General features: G+C 51.8%; 1 protein-coding gene across 4 annotated transcripts in view; it reads right to left on the bottom strand.

Annotated features, from left to right (window-relative positions):
- Positions 1–24,998, bottom strand: part of SLC37A1 (solute carrier family 37 member 1) — a 72,047-nt gene that overhangs the window by 30,594 nt on the left and 16,455 nt on the right. For all 4 annotated transcript variants that reach the window (XM_073887023.1, XM_025863378.2, XM_025863377.2 and 1 more), the window contains 6 exons: positions 17,579–17,660; positions 10,108–10,240; positions 9,357–9,435; positions 5,892–6,027; positions 4,477–4,553; positions 3,376–3,542 (listed from right to left, as the gene is read on the bottom strand). In XM_073887023.1, coding sequence (XP_073743124.1) covers positions 3,376–3,542; positions 4,477–4,553; positions 5,892–6,027; positions 9,357–9,435; positions 10,108–10,240; positions 17,579–17,660 — 674 coding nt within the window. The remainder of the gene's footprint in view (positions 1–3,375; positions 3,543–4,476; positions 4,554–5,891; positions 6,028–9,356; positions 9,436–10,107; positions 10,241–17,578; positions 17,661–24,998) is intronic.

Below are 24,998 nucleotides of genomic sequence, written 5' to 3'. Positions count from 1 at the left end.
GGTAAAAGAGCTTCGCGGGCACACCAACAGCCGGGCTGGAGCCCGGCTGGGGTCCAAGTGAGGAGGAGGAGCCAGGGGGTTCTCTCTGCTCACACACTCCTGCGTGGGGGCCCCGGGGGCCCAGCATGAGGGGAAGTCAGAAGGCTACAGAAATGCCTCCTATCATGAGGCGAGCTCGTGGCGCTGCCTCCAAAGTCACCGCGGAGCAGAGAGGAGCCGTGTGCGGAGCCGCCCCTCCCGACCGCAGCTGCAGGGAGACGGGGCGGGGGGGCGGGTTGCATGGTGGGGGAAGGGCGCTGCCCCAGACAGGCCTATGTGGGGGTCAGGGGTTGTACTGTGGTGATGAGGTCCCCCCGCTAAGAGGTATGGTCTGGTCTGCACGCCAGAGCGATGGGGGCCGCGAGCCCCGTTGACCTCCTCACGGCTCCTGTCGGGGGGCCTCATCAGGGGCAGGAAAGAGAAGCGCCTGGAACACCGGGGGTGCATCCACCTCTTCTCTCACAGATGCGCGGGCCTGCGGGGAAAGGAGGGTGGGAGGGGCAGGCGAGGAGGAGTGGGGGCTGCGGCGCACAGCGAGGGAGTGAAGAGGGGCCGCGGTTAGGGCCAGCGCATGTCCCGCGAGCAGTGGCCAGTTGTGCATTTAGCCGGCAGGGAGAGGCTCACATAGTGGAATGATGGCGGCTGAGAAGTGTGGTATTTCTCAGATGCTTTTTAAGAAAAGAGTTCCCACAAAAGGTCTCTTGTTCTTTATCAAAGAGTTCCCGCATTATTCCCAGAGAATAATGTTGAACTCCCTGGATTCTCAGGAACCCAGGTTTGAGAAACAGACTTCAGAAGAATCTATACTCCCCACTGCAAGAAAATGTTTTTCAAACGCGTACTGTCTCTATGAGAAAAGGCGGTGTTTTATAATACACAAAGTTTGTTTTTTTTAAATTATCATCTAAGTGAAAAAACATTTTTTTAATTGAATCCATAAGAACACATCCTATTTTTAGTATATGTGCTGCCGAAGTGAGCACCATAAGAACACATCCTAAGGACCTAAGGATCCATGGCCAAAGTATGGGAAAGTCTGAATGGGTGAGCAGGCACCTGGTTACACCACAACTTCACCACTTACTGTGTGACCTTGGGCAGGTCACCTACAGCCCCTGAGCCTCAAGACCTTCCCCTGGAAATCCGTGAAATAATACCCGCACTGAGACTGGCATCGTGCCTGGGACACAGGGAGCACGTGCTACATAGTGGCCGCCTCTCCCCTGAGAATGTTCTCCTGATGATGTGGAAGAAGGGCCACAGGGCACGTGTTCACAGATTACTAGGAGAGTCTGAAAGATGTCTTAACTCCAGTGCAAACAACAAAGTAAACCTCGGATTTTAATACAAGAGGGTAGATGCCAACACCCAATGGGAGCCCACAGAGAAGATGGGGCCCAGAAGGAAGACATCTGGTGGGAAGGCAGAGAAATGCCAGGGCCAGGTGCCCACGAGCCCCCGCCCCCCGTGCCAGTAGTAGCAAGCCTCCCGGGACAGCCTTGCAGGCACGGTCCCCTGGCCTCAAGGCTTGGTGGGCCTGGGGAAGCTGAGGGCTTGCGCTTCTGTCCCCCAGCAGGCCAGGGCAGAGAGAAGCAGCGCTCCAGCGGCACTGCGGGAACAGGATGGGGCCACAGGCCAACCCCCGGATGGAGCGGGAGGCCCCAACAAGAAGTAGGGGGAAGGAAGCTCCAGGAGAGCCCCGTGGGGACCCCCTCTGCCCTGTCCCACCCCCTCAGGAGCCACAGGAGGGGAGGCTCGATGGGAAGGAGGCTCTCATTTTATTACAAAAGACAAACCACAACTTCCTTGTTCTTGGGAGCCCTGCCCTGAGCGGAGGCCGAGGCCCCGCCTGGGAGAACCGGGCTGAACGGGTACACGGGTGCTAAGATCCGGGCCGGCCGGCAAACCTGCTCACATCTCCTGCCACACACCCCATTCCTCATCGCATTTCCCTTTTCCCCCAGAACCAACCCTTCATCGGTTGAGGAAGAGAAGAAAAGGGACCGTGGACTCTAGACCTCGGGCCGGACACACCCGGGGGCCCCTGTGCAGGAGCACATTGTTCTCGGGGTGACTAATGCGTAAGGAACAGGCTGGAGCGCCCCGTGACAGAGCTCCACGGGCTAGAGAGCCAGCCTGGAGAACAGGTGACACGGGGGGCCCTTCCCGGAACTCTGACACTCACTCCACAGTTAAGTGCCACAGGCTGGTGATGTTGGTAAGCGGGCTCAGATACCCCCACCTGTCTCACAGTTCACCTCCTGTGGCCGCAGGGAGACGCTCGCCCCCGCGGGACACGGTGGGCGCCCCTCCCTGCTTGCAGTGGCGGTGCACCTGACGCCTCAGCGGACCATGGCCTCCGCCCTCACCGACAGAGGCCGGCCCGGAGCCGCACACCTGTGCGGTTAGACAGTAGTTCCTTTACAATGGAAAGGTTAGCGTTAGCAATGAGAAAAGAGAGGTGAGAAGCTGAGTAAAACACGCCTTAACGTCCTGGACGAAGCTGGCAGCTCAGGATGCAAAGCTGAAGCCGCACTTGACGCCCAGCACGGATGGCGTAGCGGAGCTCCTGAGCTTCCCGATCCGGAGTTAACAGCAGGCAGCTGTCGACTACCGTATGGTTTTATTTTGCTTTAAGCCAAGTCGAAGAAGCAAGCGCCCAATACAGCTCCTCAGAAGAGCTTGGGGGATCAGACGTCCTGACCCACAACAGCTAAAGCGATGCTGGCTTTTCTAACACTGGACTAATTGCGAGGAATCCTTGTCCTGCCAGATCTCTGTTTTGAAAATTAATTTCAAATCCAATTAAATCAGAGGTTTGGTACTGAGTCTAGAAGGGAACAAAGAATTTGATTTTTTGGTAAGCCCTCTTCACCTGATTAGGATATATGGTCTTAAATCATGCAATGATTTCATAGTATTGTCTCAGATAGATCTTATCAGAAGGCAAGCAAGCTGGTGAGAGACCAGTTTGTGGCAGCAAGACGGGTGAACAGGTGCAGCCACAGAGGTGAGTGACATGGCAGGTTTCAGGTAGATATGATACTCCCAACACAAGGTGAACCATGCACACCCGACGCTGCGGGGGTGGGGGGGGGCAGGGGGCGAGGAATTTCCACATCAGTTACTCCAGAAATCAGGAGACAACAGAAAACCTCCCAAGAGCTGGAGAGACCGCTCACAGGAGAAGTCTACACCTGAAGAGGGAAGTCTACCTGGCCAGGCAGAGAGCCAGGGCCACCACGGGCCTGCGCTGGACTGACACTGCCCTTTCCCGTAACAGCTGGCCCTCCAAAGCCCTCCCAGGGCGTCACCTCCAAGGCCAAGTGTACTTACGCTCGATGAGAAAGAGAAAGCACACTATCCCCATAGCTGCCACGATGACCCCAGGAACGATGAAGGACAGGCCCCAGCACGTGGACACCCAGTAGCCAGCAATCAAGGAGCCCAGAATGTTGCCCACGGACGTGTGGGAATTCCAGACCCCCATAATCAAACCTCGCCTGCAACACAACAGAACACAAGATGGCAAATGACGTTGAGGAGCTTCAGTGGGCCAGTAGGTGTGGGACTGACGAGGCCCAGGATGTGAGAGTTACCACGGGAATCAGCGGGAGTGTGGACGCCACTCCCAGGAGGTAGCGGGCTGGAGACGTGCACAAGAGAACAGTGTTCATATCTTACCTCAGCGGAATAACTGCACACCTCTCTCAGAGCTTAGTGAGTCTACGCTTAGAGAGAGGAAAAGAAGCCTTTCCCTGAACTTCTTGGAAAACCCCAGCTTTAAATCTGTGCCTCCATAATCTAAACACAATCATTTGAGGAAATATCCCACTCACAGAGCCCACCAGATGAACGAAGCAGAGAATCTAAACAAGGCTCGCGGAGCTGGACTCCCGTTCTGCTTCCCCTGTCTTGCTGAGTGGCTTCAGGCACTTCTAACCTTGGGTCTGGCCACACTGTGTGTCACACGGACATCACAATGGGACCTGGACTGTGGTCCCGTCACCAGAGGCTGAGTAGGGCTCTGCCGCTGGGCGCTGGGTGACCTACTCAGGACTTGCCACACTTCCATGTGCCTTCGAGTCTTGGGAAGATGCAGCTTCTGCTTCAGAAGATGTGGGGCAAGGCCCTAAGCTCTGTGTTTCTCCCCGGCTTGCAGGTGACCAGCTGCTCGTCAGCTGTGTGAAATGACAGGCTCGACCTGCCCACAACACGGTGGGGGCAGTGGGGGGGGCGTCTCCCAGGAGGAAGGCCCACCTGAATTCAGCACCCCAAGTCCCAGAGGTTTCAATCACCTTCCCCCATAGAGTGGACTAGTAAAAGTGGCTTTTTCTGCAGTAAATGTAGAGAGTAACTAAAAAGAAGGTGGTGGTCTGGTGTTCATCAGGATCTGAAAAGATAAATACTGCTGGAAGTGGGGCCACCTCTGCTCACCTTCCTTTTCCAAACCAGTTGCTGAGGCAGGTGACGACGCTGGGCCAGCCGGTCGTCTGCACCAGTCCGTTGATGATCTGTGACAGACAGGATAGAGGGCTCACCACCAGCCGAAAAGGGTGCGTGCGCCCCGCCTTCAGGCCAGGCTCACAAAAGCTCACTCCTCCCTGTTCTTTGCAAGTCTGGGAACACAGTGAGGACTCCCACAAAAAGAAGGCAGCAAAACACTCTTTGATGTGAGCCTCAACAGCCGAAGATGTGTTTTAAACGACACACATGTGCGTGTGCGTGTAATCATGAGTGCGTACAGTGAAACTCATAGACCACGCTTTCACTCCTTGTCTCCTGACCCTCTGAAAGGGGCGGAAGCTGGACCCCGTGCTCGGGGAAAGCCATCCTCCACTTTCCGAGAGTACTCCGAGCTTAGGCTCCAAGAAGGGGCTCAGGAAGGGTGAGCAGTCTCAGCCGTGCTGAGGGCAAGTTCACGACGAGATGGGAGACCAGGTCCAGCTGAGTGCCCCCTCCCACCGCCGCTGGGCTGGCCAGCCCTCCGGGAGTCGGGGGGCTGTGGGTCTGGCCTCAGGGCCAGCCAGGTTTGCCCTCCCTCTAGGAATACGCTGGGACTCTGGGAAACTGTGCATTCCTTCCCTCTAATTTCCCCTTTTACTATAAAGTGTGAATCACTGTTGTAATTAAAACACCCAAACTTTTTAAAGTCCTATGGCAACATCTTAAAAAGCAAATTACATACAATCTGCTTTGATGATATTACAGCACCCCCCAGGCTATGTAGAGAGCCTCAGAGGCGGAGCAGCAGTACTGCAAGTCACTTTCCACCTGCAGTCAGTACTTACCCACGGGGCTGTGGGGAGCGGCGGAGCAAGGCTGCAGCAAGGATGGGGCCCCGCTGGACGGGCAGAGCCACGTGGCCTGCCCTGGCCTCTACTCCCCTCGGAGCACCGTGAGGCTCTCTCCTTTCCTCCCCGCTGACCGCCTGCAGCTCCGTCCTCCTGCCAGCAACTCCGGAGCCCTCCCCTCCTCCTACCACCTCACGTCCCCCCAACGTGAGGTCAAGTGCATCACAGGACACACCATCCCTAAGTCTTCCACCCGAAGGTGGAAGGGCTCACGGGCTTCCTGCTTCCGTCCCCCTGCTGGGGTGTTGATGGGGGTGGGACTGGGGTTCTTTAAGACACAACTCCTGGGACTGGGGAGGCCTCACAGCGGTTGCAAGGCCGGAGCAAAGGGGAGGAGGTTTCCTGCAGCGCTGACCCTGCCGGCAGAAAGGACACAGAGCAGAGTGGCCCCAGCTCGCAGCTTCCTGGCATGGCAGGGGTGGGGACTCGAGGCACAAACGCCCAGTCCGATTCGTCATGGACACCCCGGCCGCAGGCAGCCACGGACCCAGCCCTTACCTGAGTTACCACGTAGAATCCAAAACTGTGGATATTGTAGAAATACCCTAACCCGAAGAGGGCGGTAAAAGCGCCGCTGGCTAGCATCCCAAACGTGAGGTAATACCGAATGGGCAGGCGCTCCCCTATGATGCCGCTGAGGACAGAGGAAAAAGAAGCAAACATGAGAAATGAGAAGACAGACACACCCATGATGTGGAGGGCCCATGATCTTTCTGGATGTTTCCATGCTGTTCTCGGAGCTTTCAGAACTCGAATGCACTACAGTTTCCAGGAAGATTTCGTCACAACTATCTCCAGCGGAGTGCTTTAACCAGAAATTGGCCATCGGCAACGTCTTTTAAGACTTTATTTCTAGTAAGAGCCACTAACTGTCAAGTCCTAAACCTCAAACACTGTGACTTGCATGTGACGGCTGCCAGTTGAAACCACCAAAATCTCGGGGTGCCTGGGGGCCCCGTCCGGTAAGCATCTGACTCTTAGTTTCGGCTCAGGTCATAAGCTCGGGGTCCTGAGCTCGAGCCCTGTGTCAGGCTCCGCGCTCAGCAGGGAGTCTGCTTGATCCCCACCCCCACCCCTCCGGCTCTGTCTCTCTGGAATGGATAAATAAAATCTTAGAAACAAAACAAAACAGCAAAAACTTGTTCCGCTAGTTAATCCTGCTTTTATATAAACAGCGTCCAGTAAATCTGTATTTAAAAATGCTGATGTTCAGACTGTAGACGTGTGTCATGAAAAGGGCTCACTTCTGGCCTCGGGAAGGCTCTCAGCCCGGAGCTGTGGCTAAGTCACCTGCGCTCACACGCCAGGCCGGATGGGCTCTGCCATTAGCTGCCCTCCTCCCGCCACCACCATGACCCGGTTTGAAGACAGATCTTCTTTAATGCGAGGTCTGACACAGGGGGCTACGCCGCTATGCTCCTTTCCCAGCAATGTCACTCGATAATGAGCTGGCCTCATGGGACGATTCCTTCCCAGAGCTGACTGGGTGCTCAAATGAGATCGAAATGGGCAAAGGGCCCGGTCCATGGCTGTCTGCTCAATAAAACACCTCATGCCACGGGAAGTAGATGCCTGACGGCCTGGGGGAGAAATGCCACAGTGGAGCTACTTGTCATGGTCATGTATTAAGTGAACAAACCCCAGAATAATTACAAGGGATTGAAAACTATGGATCTCCTTTCCTTCCACATAACCATTCCGGGAGTAAAATAATAAGAAACGTAATGCCTGTGAGCAATACTTAGGGAACTATCTCCAAAATTCTGCCCTTCATCTCAAGAACCAATACATCAGGAAACTTTTCCTTCTCAAGACCCCAAAAAGGGATATCTACCTAGCACCATGCAAATGACTAAAGCAGAGGAAGTAATTTGAAATTAGGAACAACATTCAGGTCAAATTTTAAGTTGGGTAGAAACTGATCACAAACAAACTCAAGAGCATTCTAGAGCCAAATAAGTGATCTATTTCAACTTGCTGGCTTCAGAGAAGAGAAAAAGTGTCCCAGAGGGGCCGGCTGACGTGCCTGACGTCACAGGACAGAGCTAGTGCCATTGGCCAGGGCTGACCAATGTTCTCAGTCTTGCTATACGATACCGGGCCCAAATTTAGTCTCTACTCCAAAGTTTTTAAAGAAAAGGCCTAATGGAATGGACGCCATTCCATTATTACATCCAACCAATACAGGGACTAAGGGCCACGCCACACCTGCTAGGAAGGGCCTGTGCTAGTGAAGGCGCCCACTGTAGACCATTTGCCTGACATACAATTCATTTCACCAGCCACGTGCCCTGACGTTACTAAAAGGCCACGCAAAGAAGCAGTGCACGCCCTCGTTACAGTCACGAGTCTGCTCCAGATTCTACATTAGACAGAATTTTGTAATAACCCTCATTAGCGGGTTGCGTGACAAATTACCAAGAAGCAACAAAAAAACCACCGTATTTAAAGGCTTCTTAACCTCAACACTCTTGATATGTTGCATGGGGTCATTCTCTGTGGTGAGGGGCTGTCCTGTGCTGGAGCATGCTTAGTAGTCCTGCTCTCTGCCGGCTAGACGCCAGAAGCATCCCTTTCTCCTGCTGTGACAACCAACCATGCTTCCAGATCCTGCTCAGTGTTGCCTAGGGGAACATTGATCACTCCCAGCTGAGAACCACACGCAAATACTATTTTCTAGTAACTGAGAAAAACACAATTCCAACCTTTGGGTCTTTTTATACTATAGGTTATTGATGTGCGGTAAGACTGCAGTCTTTGGAGTGACCTCAAGATGGGATATGGCCAGCCGCCTGGTCGCCACTCCTGCCCTACGAAGTCTAATGCTTACATCGCCTTCTCAGCTGGGCTGTGTTCTGGTTTTCGTCACATACAGCAGGCTTCCATATCTGTCCTTATTCATTCGTTCATTCAGACAAGTTCTGCAGTGCTATGCAAACAGCAATAAAGTGGAGGGACATCTGCTCCATCAACAGAAACTGCCTGACTGGGCACCGACCACCCACCAACTGCCCTGAGCTGGGGGTGGGGGGCAGGTCGAGATGATGCCACACTCTGGGTGGATATCAGGGAAGAAGCTAACCATTTACAGGGATCCCCAAGATTCTCAAAGCTCTTGAAGATCTTTCAGTCTCTGAACAAAAGCCTCTTGAGCTAAGGGCCTTAGTCCCTACAATTTTTTGTTTTTTTAAACCTGGCTGGACTGACACAATGCCAGTTTTTAATCAGCCAATCACATGTCCTATTACCCACATACCATTTCCACCTTCCTAGGTCAGTTCAGAATGGGGTAATGACCACATGTAAAGATGCTGGGAACGCTCCATGGGCCAGGCTCTGTTCTGAGCATTGTACGTGTATTAGCTCATTCAGTCCTCACCATGATCCTAGGAGTTAACTACTGTTCTCCCCATTTCACAAAGGGGAAACTGAGGCCCACAGAGGGGCAGTAACTTGCCCAAAGTTGTGTGAGCCAGCACGAGAGTCGGGATTCATTCCCAACAGCATGCCTCTGGGGTCCGTGCCCCAAGCACAAGGAGGGCGGTGAAGTGCTCTGTGGGGCTGAGCTAGGCAGCCAGTATAAACTGCTCTGACGCTGGCGATCTGGGATGTGTGAATAGATGGCAGCCCCAGAGACCAGAGGAGAGGATGCACCCTGCAGAGCATCCCTGGGAGCCACCAGCACCCTGTCCCTGGTGATCACATCAAGGCAGGGTTCACGGTGCATCTGAAACCCCAGGGCCCTGAGCGCCAACCCTGGACGGTCTGCCCTGATCAGCATAATACCTGGGACATCTAAAATGGGCAGCTTTGCGGTGCCTTGACCAACAGAGCACCCCGTGCATGCTGGCTTTCACTTTGCCCTCACCTCTGAGAAGAGATGGGAAGGGAAGCAACCTGCAGACACGTTCTGCACCAAAGGGACGAGAACCAGCAAGGGACAGAGAACCCTAGTAGACCTACCTCAGGTACATGCCAATGGCATAGGCGCACAGAAACGAGTAATCCAGGGCCCCGAGCAGCTGCTGGTAGTTGTCCTGGTCTACACGGGATGAAAATCAACAGGAGATGGTGAGTACTGTTTACTTTTCACTCAACACCGGTTTCTGTTCTGGGCAGGACGATAAAACACACACACAAGCCCTGTACAGTTGGGCAGTGCACTGGGACAGAGAATGGGGCCGTTTCCAGCGCAGAAGACCTGGCAGAACATCTGGGTGGCTTCTTGACAAAGGGAAAGAAAGTCGTCACATTTTCAAATACTCACTAAACAAACATTTGGATTAGAGGAAATCCCCACCGCTCACTTGGCCCCAGGCCAGCCCCAGGCCAGCCCCTGCCCCACGCCTCTGGGGGTCCCCCTGCCGTCCCCCACAGCTGATGCTCTGCAAATCCTCTTTCAGCTTCGACACAGACAAAATACAAGGGATCTTCCGCAGATCTCCCAGGACGAGAATCTGCCAAGTGGCAGTGGCTCTGCACGCAGGTGCCGCACACGCAGTCGCGGTGGAGGGAGGGCCAGCTGACAGGAGACTGCTGTCCCCGGAGGGGCAGTCACACTCGAGACGGTGGTTACTGCGACTCAGACGGGCCAGGCCAGGAGTCCGGCAGCGCCCGTGCCGTCCATGCCTGCCGCCCAGCCGTGGAGGAGCCAGAACCCCAGACCCGAGTGCGCCCGTGGGGTGGGGGGTGGGGGGGCAGGAGGACAACTCACCAAACGGGGCCCAGCTGCAGTCCGTCTCGTTGTCTGCTGGCTGATGGTGCAAGGAGCCACTGGCTTTTTGGCTCCAGCTGCTGAATTCGACTTGCCCCTCGTGCAGGGTAGTGCAGTACCTGTGCAGTTCGCCCTAGGACATCCGCGGGCGTCAGAGGCCAGAGGGAGAAAGCGCACTCAGGGAGGCTCTGCAGGCTCGTGGCCGAAAGCCCGCGCAGGGCAACCTCGCTGCGGGGGAGTGAGGCCCCACTGGGGCGGCCTGTCTGTAGGAACCCACTGCGTCCCTGCGGGGACTGAGGCTCGTTGGGCCCCTGGCCGCGCCCAGCCCTAAACACACACAGCCAACACAGGCCTACGCAGGGCCCCCAAAGCAGCCATACGACTGGACGTGCCTGCTGCCATCCTGGCAGCCCCTGCCCGCAGTGGAAGAATGGACCCATCGTGCTAGACGTGTACAACCAAACACTGCCCTGCAAAACACAAGAACAAGCCGCAGGTCCGCGCAACGATGAGGACAATCTCACAACAGAGGAAGCCTGACACGGTGCAAACGGCAGGACTCCACTTACGACACGAGAACAGGCCCCGAACTCTCGGTGGCACTGGTGGGGATTTGGTTACCTGCGGGAGGGTAACCATGGGAGACATGGCACACAGATCCTGGAGCTGGAGCTGGAAGGGGGCCAGACCTGAGCCTAAGTGATGATTTCCCAGGCGGGCATGTAAATATTAGCCAGGCTAGATAGTTAAGATCTGTGGATGTTACTGTGTGCAAATCATACGTCAATAAAACAACAAAACACCTGGGGCACAAGGCCACCAGCTCACCAAGTCGTCCACTGAGTCTGTAAAGCAGAGCCTTTAGCTAATTTTTAGGCAATGTTTGAGTTCTAGCAGAATGGCCAACGATGATGACAAAGCCACAGGACCACAGAGCGGCCGAGTCCCGTGTGCCATGCCAGGTCTCAGTGGTGTGTGTCCATGCAAAACCAGGAGGTGGCCAGCCTTGGCAGATGCATGGAGGCAGGCCGGGGCAGAGGCGCTCAGGTGGAAGGGAAGCATAAGGCTCAGGAGCTCTCTGGCTGACAGGTGTGGGAGCCTGAGCGAGCCGCTCCCACCCTGCCTCACTGTGCCCGCCTGCAGACGGGGCGGCCCCTCCTCACCCACAGCACACTTCCTGGGATCGGCGATGCTGAACACCATGAGTCAGCACCGTGCTCGGGACGCGGCGCCCCATGAGGAACGGTGGCCGTTGCAGTGGGGCTTGGAGGTGCCAGGAAGGGCTGGACAGGCGGTCATAGGGGACGTGTGCAGGGCACAGGGGATGCAGAGTGCTCCCGAGGAAGAGGAACCCCACTTCCAGAAAAGTGCCACACGACGGCCGGGGCCCATCTTAGTATGGGGGAACCTCCATGCATCTGCCAGTCTGCCATTCCGGCCCATGTCTCCCCTCTCCTCCCCAGGGGCTCCCTGCCACCTGCTGTGCGTTTTCTGGGTTTTTCACTGCAAGAGGCCCAGAGGAAGCAATCCTCCAGATGGGAGGGCAGAAAGGAGGCACCCTCAAGGTCAGGGAGATGGTCCTTAGGGGGAGCAGGGGCCCTAAAGGGGCATACTTTAACTGAGCTGCCACCTGAGAGAGGCAGGGGGTCTGGGGGGCACCAGGAAAGCTGGCCCCAGGAGGAGCATTCCCCCCCAGGTCAGGACACAGGGCAGTGGGCAAGGAGCTCCACCTCGGTGCACCGGGTGGGGGGCAGCCAGAGTCCTTCCCACAACCATCCTGTGCTGGCACCCGTTTCTTCAGAAGGGAGTCACCAAAGAGGCCGATCACCTCCAAGCGGCCGCCCTTGCCAAGGCTGTGGTCAGCCTGGGCTGGCCACCTCCTGGTTTTGCATGGACACACACCACTGAGACCTGGCATGGCACACGGGACTCGGCCACTCTGTGGTCCTGTGGCTTTGTCATCATCGTTGGCCGTTCTGCAAGAACTCAAACATTGCCTAAAAATTAGCTAAAGGCTCTGCTTTACAAACTCAGTTAAGTCTTTGCTAAATAACTTTCCTCTCGTCCTCCTTGGATTACTCAGAGCCCCCTCTGCCCCTGCCCGTGCTCTGGGCTCATCCAGCAGGATGTGGCAGAGAACTGGGAGACTGAGGCCGAACCCCTCCTTCCCGCATGCAGCGGGCAGTCTCACATTCCCCCATTCCCGATTCTATACTTGGTTCCTTCTCTTGGCCTGCAGAAATCAGCCTTTCCCGGGGCCAGACCCTGCGCCTCACTGTCCTCCCTGTTCACCTCCCACGAAGAATGCTGTAGGCAGGCTGGGGCGGTGGGGGGGTGCCGCCTGCCGAGAAAGAGAGACCCCCATGTGCAGGGCCTTACACGGGAGCAAGGGGGGAGGAGGTTGCCGAGCCCTGCTCCAAACGCGGTTTTCACATCCTCTACCATCAGGTCAGATTCCCAGGGAGCAGCCGTTGTGAGAAACAGAAAAGATTGTTTCAGAAACAAGCCGAAAAGCGTTTCTGTTCTGGTTTGTCCCGCAGTGACGGGACTTGGAGCTGGGACGCCGGTGCCAAGCTGCTGGCAGAGCGCTCCTCCCCGGGCCTCGCGGAGGGCGTGGTGACTGGCGGCCATGGGCAGGGGGCCTCCCACCCACAGCCCGCCCCCTCCCCCGGGAAGCTCAATCTCTACTGCTCTGGGCCGCTGAAAGGCTGCACGGAAGCAAGCGAAGACCCCATACTGTTCTGGTACAGGGTCCTGGGGATGCTTGCGTCACCACATGCTGCGTTTCAGCAACACCGCTATATTTTCATATTTCAGCGAGTTTTACTCCCCAACCTGGCGTTTGAGGGAAAATTAAGGACTAAATAGACCAAGATGAACCGATCAGAAAAACGCTCAGCAGGTGAATGGGCGCATACCTCGGCGTGACAGCGTTTGGGGTCTGTCCTTCACCTTCACAAAAGCAGTTGCCTTCGCCAGTGTTTACAGAGCGCTCCAACAGACAAGCAGCACTAATCCCACAGGGCAGCAGGCCGTCATTAAAAGCTGAGCAACGGGAAGACTAGGTGGCGCGTGGCGCGCCGGGTACACGATCCTCGAGGTCGTCTACCACCGTCCGAGTGCCCCACGGAGGAAGAACAGCAACAGAGTACACAGCAAAGGCCACAGGGACTGGAAGGCGGGGTCGGGGGCGGGAGAGGACTGCGTCCGCAGGACGGGGGAACACAGTGAGCAGCCACGGAGCCACAAGCAAAGCGGGGCTGGGGGGAGCGGCGGGCAGGGGTGGCTGGGAGTGTTGGCGCCTGTCCCCCCTGCAGATCCCTCTCCAGCCCTGCCCCCACCTCACCAGTGGGCAGCGAAAGGGAACCTCGCGGGATCAGTGGGCAGCAGGGCCCTTCCCAGGCACGCACCTACACACAGGTACGTGCAGGAAGACAGCTGTGTAAGCTTGGAACCGGAGCGACTACTTGACCAGAACCCCAGCCCGCCGGCACCCGGACCTGGGACTTCCAGCCCCCAGAACTGTGAGCAGTAAATCTCCGCGGCTGAGAAGCCAGCAGGGCACGGGATTCTGTGAGAGCAGCCGGAGTGCCTGAGACCAGGCCGGCGGCAGGAGGACCGGCCGGCCGTGCTGCCCCCACAGCGGGACCCGTGCGGGGTCCGGGGCTCTGAGGGAACACAGGTGCCACGTTGACAGTGGCACAAACACACCCCCACTGACAGGTGTACGCAGAGAGCGGGGGAGCTTTCTGCTCATGGCTGATTTTTCAAAACTGGAATCCTTCTGTACAGACTTAAGGGCCCCTTAACTCCTCTTACGCAACATATCCGTGTCTGAAATCTTTCTGTGTGAACTGGTGTGGCTCTAATTCTTTTTTTCTTTTTCTTTTTTTTTTTTTTAAAGATTTTTTATTTATTTATTTGAGAGAGAGAGAATGAGAGACAGAGAGCACGAGAGGGAAGAGGGTCAGAGGGAGAAGCAGACTGCCCGCCGAGCAGGGAGCCCGATGCGGGACTCGATCCCGGGACTCCAGGATCATGACCCGAGCCGAGGGCAGCCGCACAACCAACTGAGCCACCCAGGCGCCCTCTTTTTTTTCTTTTAATTGTGGCCTTATTTATTTACTTATTGATTTTTTTTTTAAAGTTTTTTTTTTTTTTTTTTTTTTTTTTTTTTTAGGAATCTCTACACCCAACGTGGGGCTTGAACTCCCGACCCCAAGGACCGAGAGCTGCACTCTCTTCTGACTGAGCCAGCCAGGTGTCTCTCTTAATTCTAAGTGGTTGCACATATCAGAATATGGACTGGCCATAATTTACTCAAACTTCCACCTGCTGATTAGGGTCACATAATATGCGGGGGTTTTGTTCCCCCTTTTTCCTTTGGTTTTTTTTTTTTTTTTTTTTTGTATTGCAGATGCTACAATGAAGGCACTTACGCAGATTCTCCTAAGTGTGGACCCTTGCGTTTTCACAGGCCAGGGTCCCAGGGCTGAAGGCTGCATATAGGTGTTCACAGAATGCTCCCCGGGAGCTGCAGCCCTGCGCTCCCATCAGCGGCGCCCGGCTGTCCTCCCCCCCTTGCTGCCCTTGCCGCCCTCCCCCCGTGACCCGGGCTAGCGCGCTATCAGGTGTTCGGACAGTGGGTGTAAGGCGATCTAGGGCGACTTTCACGGCCTTCGCCTCATCCAGTTTGGCGAGATTCCGGCTCCTTGTCTGTGAACGACCGCTCCACCCTCTCTGGCCGTCCTCCTTCAGGTCTGCCAACCTCACACCCACCCCTCAGATGGACATAATTTTGCTCTTGGATTTTTACTTATTTACTACACTTAAATCTTTAATCCACCCATCTATTTTTATAAGATAGGGATTCAACTTTATTCTTCTAGAAGAATAGCCAGTCGTGCTCATGCCACTTGCTAAATAAGTTACACTTTTCCCACCGTCTATTCTCTTCCACTGACCTCTTGGTCTGTTCTCATGCAATACCATAAAAATTTGATTACAGTGGCTTAAAAACGCTACCTTCTCCACACTTCCCTTGGACATTTTTCTACATAAGTTCTTGGATGAGTTTGTTCACTGCCGAGACATTCCACGGGAGCTGCCTTCTGTTGCAGCCTTCATCCCGGGACACTGGCCTTTCCAGAGAGCAAGCTTCCCACCAAAGTCAGGGTGTGCCCCACCAGCTTTCCCAGCTGTCTTCCATCTGCCGCTGAGCGCTTCACAGCTCCTTCCTTCCAGGCTGCCTGTGTGCAGAGAGGGCTGGGCACTCACACTCAGAGCAGGCGGGGGTCCCCGATCCCGTGGGGGCACGTGGAAAGGAGCAGGTGCGCCGGCCCCAGCCCCGCCCGCGGCTCCCGGCCCGTGTCCATTGCTACCACCCTCGTTTCTTTTGGCTACACTGAAACGACGTATGTCACGCCACTCTTCAAATGTCATTAAGGAACGTGAACCATTTTATAATTCACAACCACTGGTGATCAATTCCAGGTAAGCACATATATTTTCATTTTGTTTTGCTTATCACATGTTAGGAAATACAGGCTACAGATAATTCAAACCACTCCTTGTGTCACCAGAATCACCCCTAGTTCTAGTTTTATAAATAAGATGCACTAAAGCATGTAAAAGCCTTGGAAGGCGTTATAAAGTTTAAGTTAGCGTATGTAGTGGGACATCCTTATCTACCTCAGGAGATCCTGCGTGAGGCCAATCCATGTCCAAGCACAACTAAGGTGCTAAGTCTGAAGATCTGTGTGTGGAAGAAGACCCGGCTGTGGGGCTGCGGATACACTCGGGTAATTCAATACCCTGCAGACCCCGTGGCACAGAGCTCGAGAGCAGAGACCCTGCCCAGTTCACCGGAGCTCGCACTGCCCTGCAGGAGGGGATTGTGCGCCTGAGTCCCTGGCCGCTGAGAGGACTCCATTAAATGAGCAGGTGCACCGTGCCGCGCCATGGGCTTCAGCAAGCCCTGTGACTGAGAGAATGCTTCCAGAAGAGCCGATGGGACCCTGCTTCATCGTGACACCGCCCATCAGTAAGCCCCAAGCTCCCAAAGGGAAGCTGGGAGGGTGCCCTACAGCACTGCTACATCCGTTCCTGGCTACACAAGGCCCTCACGATATCGCATCCAATCCAAGTGTCCTGTCCTGCCACGAAGATCCTCCGATGGCCAGCCCGCCTTCCCCACACTGCCTGTGTCCCAGCAGAGCCTCTGCCCACCAGGCTGGGGCTTCACGGTGAGGGCCCATCCTCCATCTGCTACTCCAGGGGTCCACCTCCCCCATCCAAGCTTGATCCCAAGCTGAAACCCCAGCAGGTTCCCAACAACTCCTGCTCCTTCAGCCCCACGGTGCTCAGTGGGACCTCTCCAACAGTCTCCTCCATGAAGGGCATGGAAGGCTTACTAGAGGTCAAGGAGGAATTGTAGGATCCTTTGCATAGATGGATGCTATTTAACATCCACTGGGCATTACTGGAGAATGGGGAGTACAAAACTGTCTATAGAAGCAACAGCCTTGCTTGGCATTGCCTCTCCCATTGGCTTGAAGACTGAGGCCAGCACTCAACCACTCGGTGGGATTGGAGGAAGCGTGGCCACAGTGGTCAGAATTACAGTGCTGGATCCGTGTCCCTGCCCACAACTAGGTGAGGGAGGGGGCAATCGGGCTGTAAATAAGCACTCTTTGGCACCAGACAATTTCCTTGTTCCTTCTACAATTGAAAGTCAAAAGCCTGTTGAGAGTTTATAGGCCAAGTGATGTCATTCCTAGGAGGGTAAGAAAATTATCCTGCTTCTTCCCCAGTTATAATTGCCTGTTAGGTAGGACTGTCTACTTTAATCTTCTTTTTTCAAAGTCTATAAAAATGATGTCATTCCAATGAGAGTAAGAAAATTATCCTGCTTCTTCCCCAGTTATAACTGGCTATTATGTAGGATTGTCTACTTTAATCTTCTTTTCTCAAAGTGTAGTTAAATGTCTGCTGAGCAACTTCCTGCTCACCCATCACTCAAACAGAAGCTCGGGGTTCTAAGAATAATAGAGAGCCACCACCACAGCCAGACTTAGAATCAGGGCACAATGACAAGAGAGGCACTTTGGGGAACAATTTAAGATTGGATATATTCAGAGGGAAAATTCACAGAATAAATACTTAATTAAGCTTTAGAATTCTGCAGCTGTCAATTAATATAACTGATATATATATATATATATATATATATATATAATATCACCTCTAAAATGATAAACCCTAAAAGTATGTCAAAGATTTTTGTTTCAGAAAAGAGAAACTAACAATCAAAGCACAATAACTTGCTTCTAAACCACCTGGTTTCTCCCTTTATCTCACTGCCCCCCACACCCCTTCCCCCACTCCCCAAAACGGCTCTTAAAGTAATTACCAGTTCCTCATAGGAATTACAGGCAGGATATGAAATGGGGTGCTTTTTATGATTTCTTACCTTAACTATGCTGATAGGCTTTCGGGATAAGTGGAAACTTGCGTACAGCAAAAATGTCAAAATAAAAATGAAGGCTCTGTACCTGAAACACAAAACAGAGGTAGGGGATGACATAAAATAATACAAGATGCAGTAAGAATACATTGTATTTCCCTTGCCTCTGGAGACCCACCTAGAAAATGTTGCCAGGGCTGATGTCAGAGAAGTTACTGCTTGTGCCCTCTTCCAGGATTTTTATGGTGTCAGGTCTCACATTTAGGTCTTTCAACCATTTTGAATTTATTCGTGTATGTGGTGTAAGAAAGTGGTCCAGTTTCATTCTTTTGCATGTGGCTGTCCAGTTTTCCCAACACCATCTGCTGAAGAGACTGTCTTTTTCCTGTTCCATATTCTTGCCTCCTTTGTTGACGATTAGATGACCATAGAGTTGCGGGTCCATTTCTGGGTTCTCTATTCCGTTCCGTTGATCTATGTGTCTATTTTTGTGCCGGTCCCGTACTGTTCTGAGGACTATAGCTTTGTAGTGTATCTTAAAATCTTGGACTGTGATACCTCCAGTTTTGTTTTTCTTTTTCAAGATTGCTCTGGCTATTTGGGGGGTTTTGTGGTTCCACACACATTTTAGGATTGTTTGTTCTAGTTCTGTGAAAAATGTTGTTGGCATTTTGATAGGGATCGCATTGAATCTATAGATTGCTTTGGGTAGTATGGACATTTCAACAATATTTGTTCTTCCAATGCATGAGCATGGAATGTCTTTCCATTTCTTTGTGTCATCTTCAATTTCTTTTATCAGGGTTTTATAGTTTTCAGAGTACAGGTCTTTCACCTCTTTGGTTAAGTTCATTCCTAGATATTTTATATTGGTTTTGGTACAATCGTAAATGGGATTGTTTCCTTAATTTCACTTCCTGCTGCTTCATTATTATTGTATAGAAATGCAACAGATTTCTGACTGTTAATTTTGTATTCTGTGACTTTACTGAATTCATGTATCAGCTCTAGCAGTTTTTTTGGTAGAGTCTTTTCAGGTTTTCTATACAGAGTATCATGTCATCTGCAAATAGAGAGAGCTTTACTTCTTCCTTACCAATTTGGATGCCTCTTATTTCTTTTTGTTATCTGATTGCTGAGGCTAAGACTTCCAGTACTATGTAGAGTAGCAGTGGTGAGAGTGGACATCCTTGTCTTGTTGCTGAGCTTAGGGGAAAAGCTCAGTTTTTCCTCATTGGGTATGATGTTTGCTGTGGGTTTTTCATATAAGGCCTTTATCATGTTGAGGTATGTTCCCTCTAGACCTACTTTGTTGAGAGTTTTTATTATGAATGGGTGTTGTACTTGGTTAAATGCTTTTTCTGCATCTACTGAAATGATCATAAGGTTTGTAAACTTTCTCTTACTGATATTATGTATCATGTTGATTGTTTTGAATATTGAGCCACCTTTACATCCCCGGAATTAATCCCACCTGATTGTCATACATGATTTTTCTGATATATTGTTGGACTTGGTTTGCTAATATTTCGCTGAGGACTTTCACATCTATATTCATGAGAGATATCGGTCTGAAGAGATAAAAATCCTTGAAGAGCGCACATGCAGTACTTTCTCTGACATCGGCCATAGCAACATCCTTCTAGATATATCTCCTGAGACAGGGAAATAAAAGCAAAAATAAACTACTGGGACTTCATCAAGATAGAAAGCTTCTGCACAGCCAAGGAAACAATCAATAAAACTAAAAGACAACCTACTGAACCAGAGAAGATATTTGCAAATGACATACCGATAAAAGGTTAGTATCCAAAATATATGAAGAACGTATACAACTCAACACCAAACAACAAACAATCCAATTTAAAAATGGGCAGAAGACATGAATAGACATTTCTCCAAAGAAGACATACAGATGGCCAACAGACACGTGGAAAGATGTTCAACATCACTCAACATCAGGGAAATGCAAATCAAAACTATAATGAGATACTACTTCATACCTGTCAGAATGGCTACAATGAGTAAGTCAGGAAATGATAGATATTGGCGGGGATGCGGAGAAAGGGGAACCCTCCTACACTGTTGGTGGGAATGCAAACTGGTGCAGGCACTCTGGAAAACAGTATGGAGGTTCCTCAAAAAGTTAAACATAAAACTACCCTACCATCCAGTATTGGCACTACTGGGTATTTACACAAAAAAATACAAAAACACAAGTTCAAAGGGGTACGTGCATCCCTACATTTATAGCAGTGTCATCTACAGTATCCAAGACAATGGAAACAGCCCAAGTATCCACAGAGAGATGAACGGATAAAGAAGAAGTGGTGTGTGTGTGTGTGTGTGTGTGTGTGTGTGTGTGTGTGTGTGTGTGCGATGGAATATTACTCAGCCCTAAAAAAGAATGAAATCTTGCCATTTGCAATGACATGGATGGATCTAGAGAGTACTATGCTAAGTGAAAAAAGTCAAAGAAAGACAAATACCATATGGTCTCACTCATATGTGGAGTTTAAGAACAAAACAAATGAGTGAAGGGGAAGAAAAAAAGAAAGAGAGAGAGAGACACAAACCAAGAAACAGACTCATAACTCTAGAGAACACCGTGATGGTCACCGGAGGGAGAGTAGGCAGGAGGATGGGCGAGCTAGGTGATGGGGATGAAGGAGGAGTGCACTTACCATGACTAAAATAAATAAATTAAAAAACAAACAAACAATACATTATAACTACTTTAAATTGTCCTAGGCTGTGTATTATTCACTTAGTCCTATATCAATTATTTATCCTATTTGCAACATCACCATAATATTACATTTAAAAATTTTGCCACTTTTGCTTTGTGCAATTGAAACTGTTTAAATATTCTTAAAAAAAAATAACCATAATCAAAGAGAAATTTGGGACGCAGAAGTGAACAGAGTTCACAGAGTAGACAGAAAGAAACCATTAACTGGTTTGTAAGAGAATTACCTGCAAATTTCTTGTAAGCCCATATCCTGGGCATTTAAGATCCTATCTATTTTTTTACTTTTCGCTTCTGTGCAACTTTTTCGAAAGATACATGCAAGGCAGGAATATAAATATCTCCCTGACCTCCAGGAGAAAGTCAGTGACGCAGACACGCTATGAACAAGGCTGATGACGTAAGAAAGCCTGGCCTAAGGCCCTGCTGCTCTTCTTGGTTTATGCGAAAAACAGCCCAAGAGTAAGACAAATGAATCAGAGACTAGAGAAAAGACACTTGGGGCAAGAAGAGAAAGGTTCATTCCAGCCTCAAAGTTTGACCCACTCTCTAGAAAAGTACTTCTTGCAGAAGAAAAGAGGTCATCCGGAAGCGTGGCAAGAGAGGAGAGCAGGGGCCCCCCCAGGAAGGCAAGGCCGGCCCCTCGTTTCAGGAGGCACAGCCCTTACCGCCGAAGAACCTGCCTGTTCCTGGCCTGAAAAGGCCAGTGACTTTCAGACAGAGTGCCCGCCCGAGTGGACAGTCACCCACGGAGGAGGTACAGGTGGCAGAAGGGCACAAGGCAGGGCTCCAGCTCTGTGGGGACCCGGAGCTGACCCCACCTGGGCACAGGGTTCCCTTCTGCAATCTCCACAAGGAGCATGAACAAAGTTCTGGGACCGAGTCAGCCCCAGCACCTCCCAGATCGGAGTCTCAGAGAAGAATCTGGAGCCCTCGAGGATGCTACCTGACACCTGTTCACAGGTGTACTATCAACCAGGAGAATGTGAATTTCATCGTCACCCAGGTAAGGATTTTGAGAGAGTGGCTCAACTTCAATGGGCCTTGGGTTCATGCTCTCTAGTCTCAAACCAGACATAAATAGAATATTCTATGCACAAATCGTTGATCCTTATTGACATTAACGTATTTATTAAATAGAATAAATAAGCCCAGAAATAAAGAGCTCCTCTGTGTGTCCAGATCATGTCTGAAGAGCCCCAGGGGCCCTGATACATGTGCATTCCTAGATGGTAAAGTCTGTCTAGGTTATCGGGACTGAGTGGCCCACCTGGGCCTCCAGCCTCCACCTCTGGGCTGCCATCCTCCTTCCCTGGGCCTCCACGTTCATTCCCCAGGCTGCTGCCTCCTTCCCTAAAGGGCATCTCTACATGTAGCTCTTACCAGCACAGGGCCCAGTGGGATGAAGGAGGTTCCCCTGACTGTCCCTCGCTGGGGGGATGCCCCATGAGTAAAGGGGCCACAGAGGGGGCAGTGCATGGTTCCAGACTGAACTGAACTTTCCTTGATGAATCAGCCTCTTTGGGGCAGGTAACTGCCCACAGGTTGGCAGGGCTCTCTGGGAGAAGCTGTCCCGAAGTCAGGGCAACGGGTGAACCTACACAGTATACTAGAATTTTCCTGGAGACAGAACCTACGTCTCCTAAACAGGAAAACGCTATCTATTTAGCCAGTATCAGGGCCGACTCTAGTTCCCCTATTTCCAAATCTGTCCTTCCTCCCTGCCTTTCCTCATCTTGCTTACATGGGATTGGGGGGGGGGTGGGGGGAACAGCCAGCAGCCCAGGCTGACTGTTCCCCTCCAGAAGGTCTGACCACAGCAGCCGTGTCAATTTACCTGTCCTGGAGACTGAGCAGACATTTTACCTCTGTGGGATTCCCCGGGGTTATGGGACCAAAGTCCTACACAACCTTCCTGATTCTTTTTCCCACTTTGTAATTAATTCTAACCTCATTTTCTGTCTTCCTATATCCTTTATGAAGCAGAATTGTGGATGATATTTGTTTTCTCTTATCCATTTTGCACTGGGTTGAATCCTGTGCCCCTCCAAATTCAAGTCCATCAGAACGTGGCCTTATTTGGAAATCAAGTCCCGTGGATGTAATTAGTTAAGATGAGGCCATCCTGAACCCATGTATGACCTCAGATCACATGAGATCCTAAATCCAATGACTGACGTCCCTATAAAGGCCGTATGAAGATGCAGGGACAGACAGGGAAGACGGCCAAGTGACTGCGGAGGCAGAGCCACGGTAAGGAAGGCCAAGGACCGCCAGCCCCCCCCAGAAGCTGGAAGAGGCAGGAGGGACCCTCCCCTGCAGCCTGCAGAGACACGCAGCCCCGCCGATGCCTGGGTCTCTTAACTCGCAGCTTCTGCTGTGTGCGGGGCTGCTACAGCAGCCTCAGGAACACGAATGCAAGACGACACTTGTCTTTTTGTTCGGTGTCACATTTAGGCTTGGAAACATTAAACACGTACAACTACAGGTGAGCTACTGAACCCTTTCGCTCCTCGGTGTGCCACTTACCCTGTGGTTATGTCTGGGGGTAGCCTTGCTCGCATCTACAAGCACGACAAGACCAGCGCTGGGGTTAACGTGACGTTTCTAGCAAAACAAAAGCACATCTCGGCAATGCCAGCCCAGGACAGGTGTGCACCCGCAGGGTCTCCTTAGACATGTTCCTGAACATCGCACGTGCCCCCAGATGAACAGCAACCTGCTTCAGCCTGAGCGATGCAGGGCACAGTATCTGTTTCCTTGCTGGGGTGTTATTTATCAGAGTCATATACAAGTGAGGAGAAACAAATACTTCAGATGGAGAGTAACTGGGCACTAGGACCTGGCATAGAAAGTAGTCCAAAGCCATCCTTAACTTGGGAACAAGGAAACCACACACAGCTATGATGTGAGTCCTTTCCAGAGCACCCTAAAGCAGAGACAGGATGTCAGTGACGTTGGCATTGACCACTTGGTTAAGGGGCTCTCTGCCCCTGTCCGCCCCTCAGGGAAGCGACACTTTCCCCTGTGTAATTAATATGCAGTCTGTGGGGACATACGTGGAGCCCACACGGCTACCCTGTCCTCCAGTCTCCCCCACAGTGTGAGCTTCTGACGGTCACGGAACGGGAGCAGGCCAGCCAGGCCCCGCAGCTCTACTCAGCGGCAGGGATCCACGGGGCGGGGGGGCTCCCTTTCTCCCCCTTGTGCACACACTTACTTACAGCAGTGAGCGCTCACGAGGTTATTTTATTCAACGGGCTAATCCATCACTAGTATCATTTGTTTTAAATCTCAAGTCACTCTAGACTTAGCCAGTGAGAGCCCCTTCGTTTTCAAGCACCTCCTTATTTTCTGGTACCAGATATTCCCGGCTCATCTTACTTTGCCTGCTGCCCCACAGCCCTGACATCGGCCCAGTCTCCAAGGAAGCCTGGCTCCCTCTGTGGGAGACGGCACATAGAGACCAAGATCCGGCTGCATGGTGCTCACCGCCACTTGAGTGTTGCTGTTCCCACGGCCTCTGAGCAGGCGGGGGGCAGGGCACGTGACCCACATGCAACATACATAACACACACACGCACACACACAAACACACCACACCACATATATACCACACATATCACACACATCAAACACACGCACACCATATACACACCCACACCACACACATCAAACACAACACATACCACACACACACATCAAACACAGAGCAGAACCATATGTATCCATTTCTCCAGCACTTCCTGATCACGTTATTTCCTAGCCAACAGCACCTGACCCATCCAGCCCCTCCTGCACCCACATTCGTAGCTCCTTCACCCAGCAGTGAGAAGTTATCTCCCTTCTGTGGTGTTCCTGACAAAAGAACGTTAACTGAATCTAATCAAGAGGAAATACTAACTAGACACCCAAAACAAGGAGCAGTCTACAAAATAAATGGCTGGTATTCTTCAAAAATGTAAAGGTCATGAAGGACAAAGGAAGGCCAAAGGACAGTTTCGGATTAAGGGAGACTAAACCCACAGGACAACTGAAGACAACATGTGATTCTGGATGGGGTCCTGGACCAGGGGACACTGGACAAGACATTATGGGACATCTGATATAACTTCTGGATATGGACTGTGGATTAGATCATGGTATTACATCATGTTATATTTCTTGATTCTGACCTTCAGGCACAGTTACAGGAGAATGTCTTATTCATAGGAAATACACTAACCTATTTAGAAATAAAAGGGCATAATGCCTACAACTGACTCTCAAATGATTCAGAAAAAAAGTGTGTGTGTGTGTATACATCTACACACACACACACACACACACACACACACACACAGAGGGTGGAGGGAGAAGCAAATGAGGCAGAATGTGAAGGTGTGTCTGCTAGCTGAGCCCTGGCCCCCAGCTGGACTGGCTGCATTCAATAGTCCCTCTACCCTAGGTGTATTCCACTCAAGACTCAACATCCCTGGAGAGAGACCCGTAGCCCACCCAGGGTCCTAGTCTGCTTCCTGGGGGATGTGGGCTAAGGAGAAAGGTCATGGTAACAGGGCCTCCGGGGCCACCGCTGGCCTCCATAATGAACCCCAAAGTCCTGAGACTTACCCGCCTACTGAGATAGGGAAACTAAAGGAACCCCATAAAAAACTGTTTTTCTCACTCTTTTTCCTG

The sequence above is a fragment of the Callorhinus ursinus genome, unplaced genomic scaffold (assembly GCF_003265705.2).
Source record: "Callorhinus ursinus isolate GAN/ISIS: 27379988/994484 unplaced genomic scaffold, GSC_fseal_2.0 scaffold75, whole genome shotgun sequence".
In the NCBI taxonomy this organism is placed as follows: Eukaryota; Metazoa; Chordata; class Mammalia; order Carnivora; family Otariidae; genus Callorhinus; species Callorhinus ursinus.
Note: the sequence above shows the minus strand (reverse complement) of the source record. Positions and strands in the feature narration are given on the sequence as shown.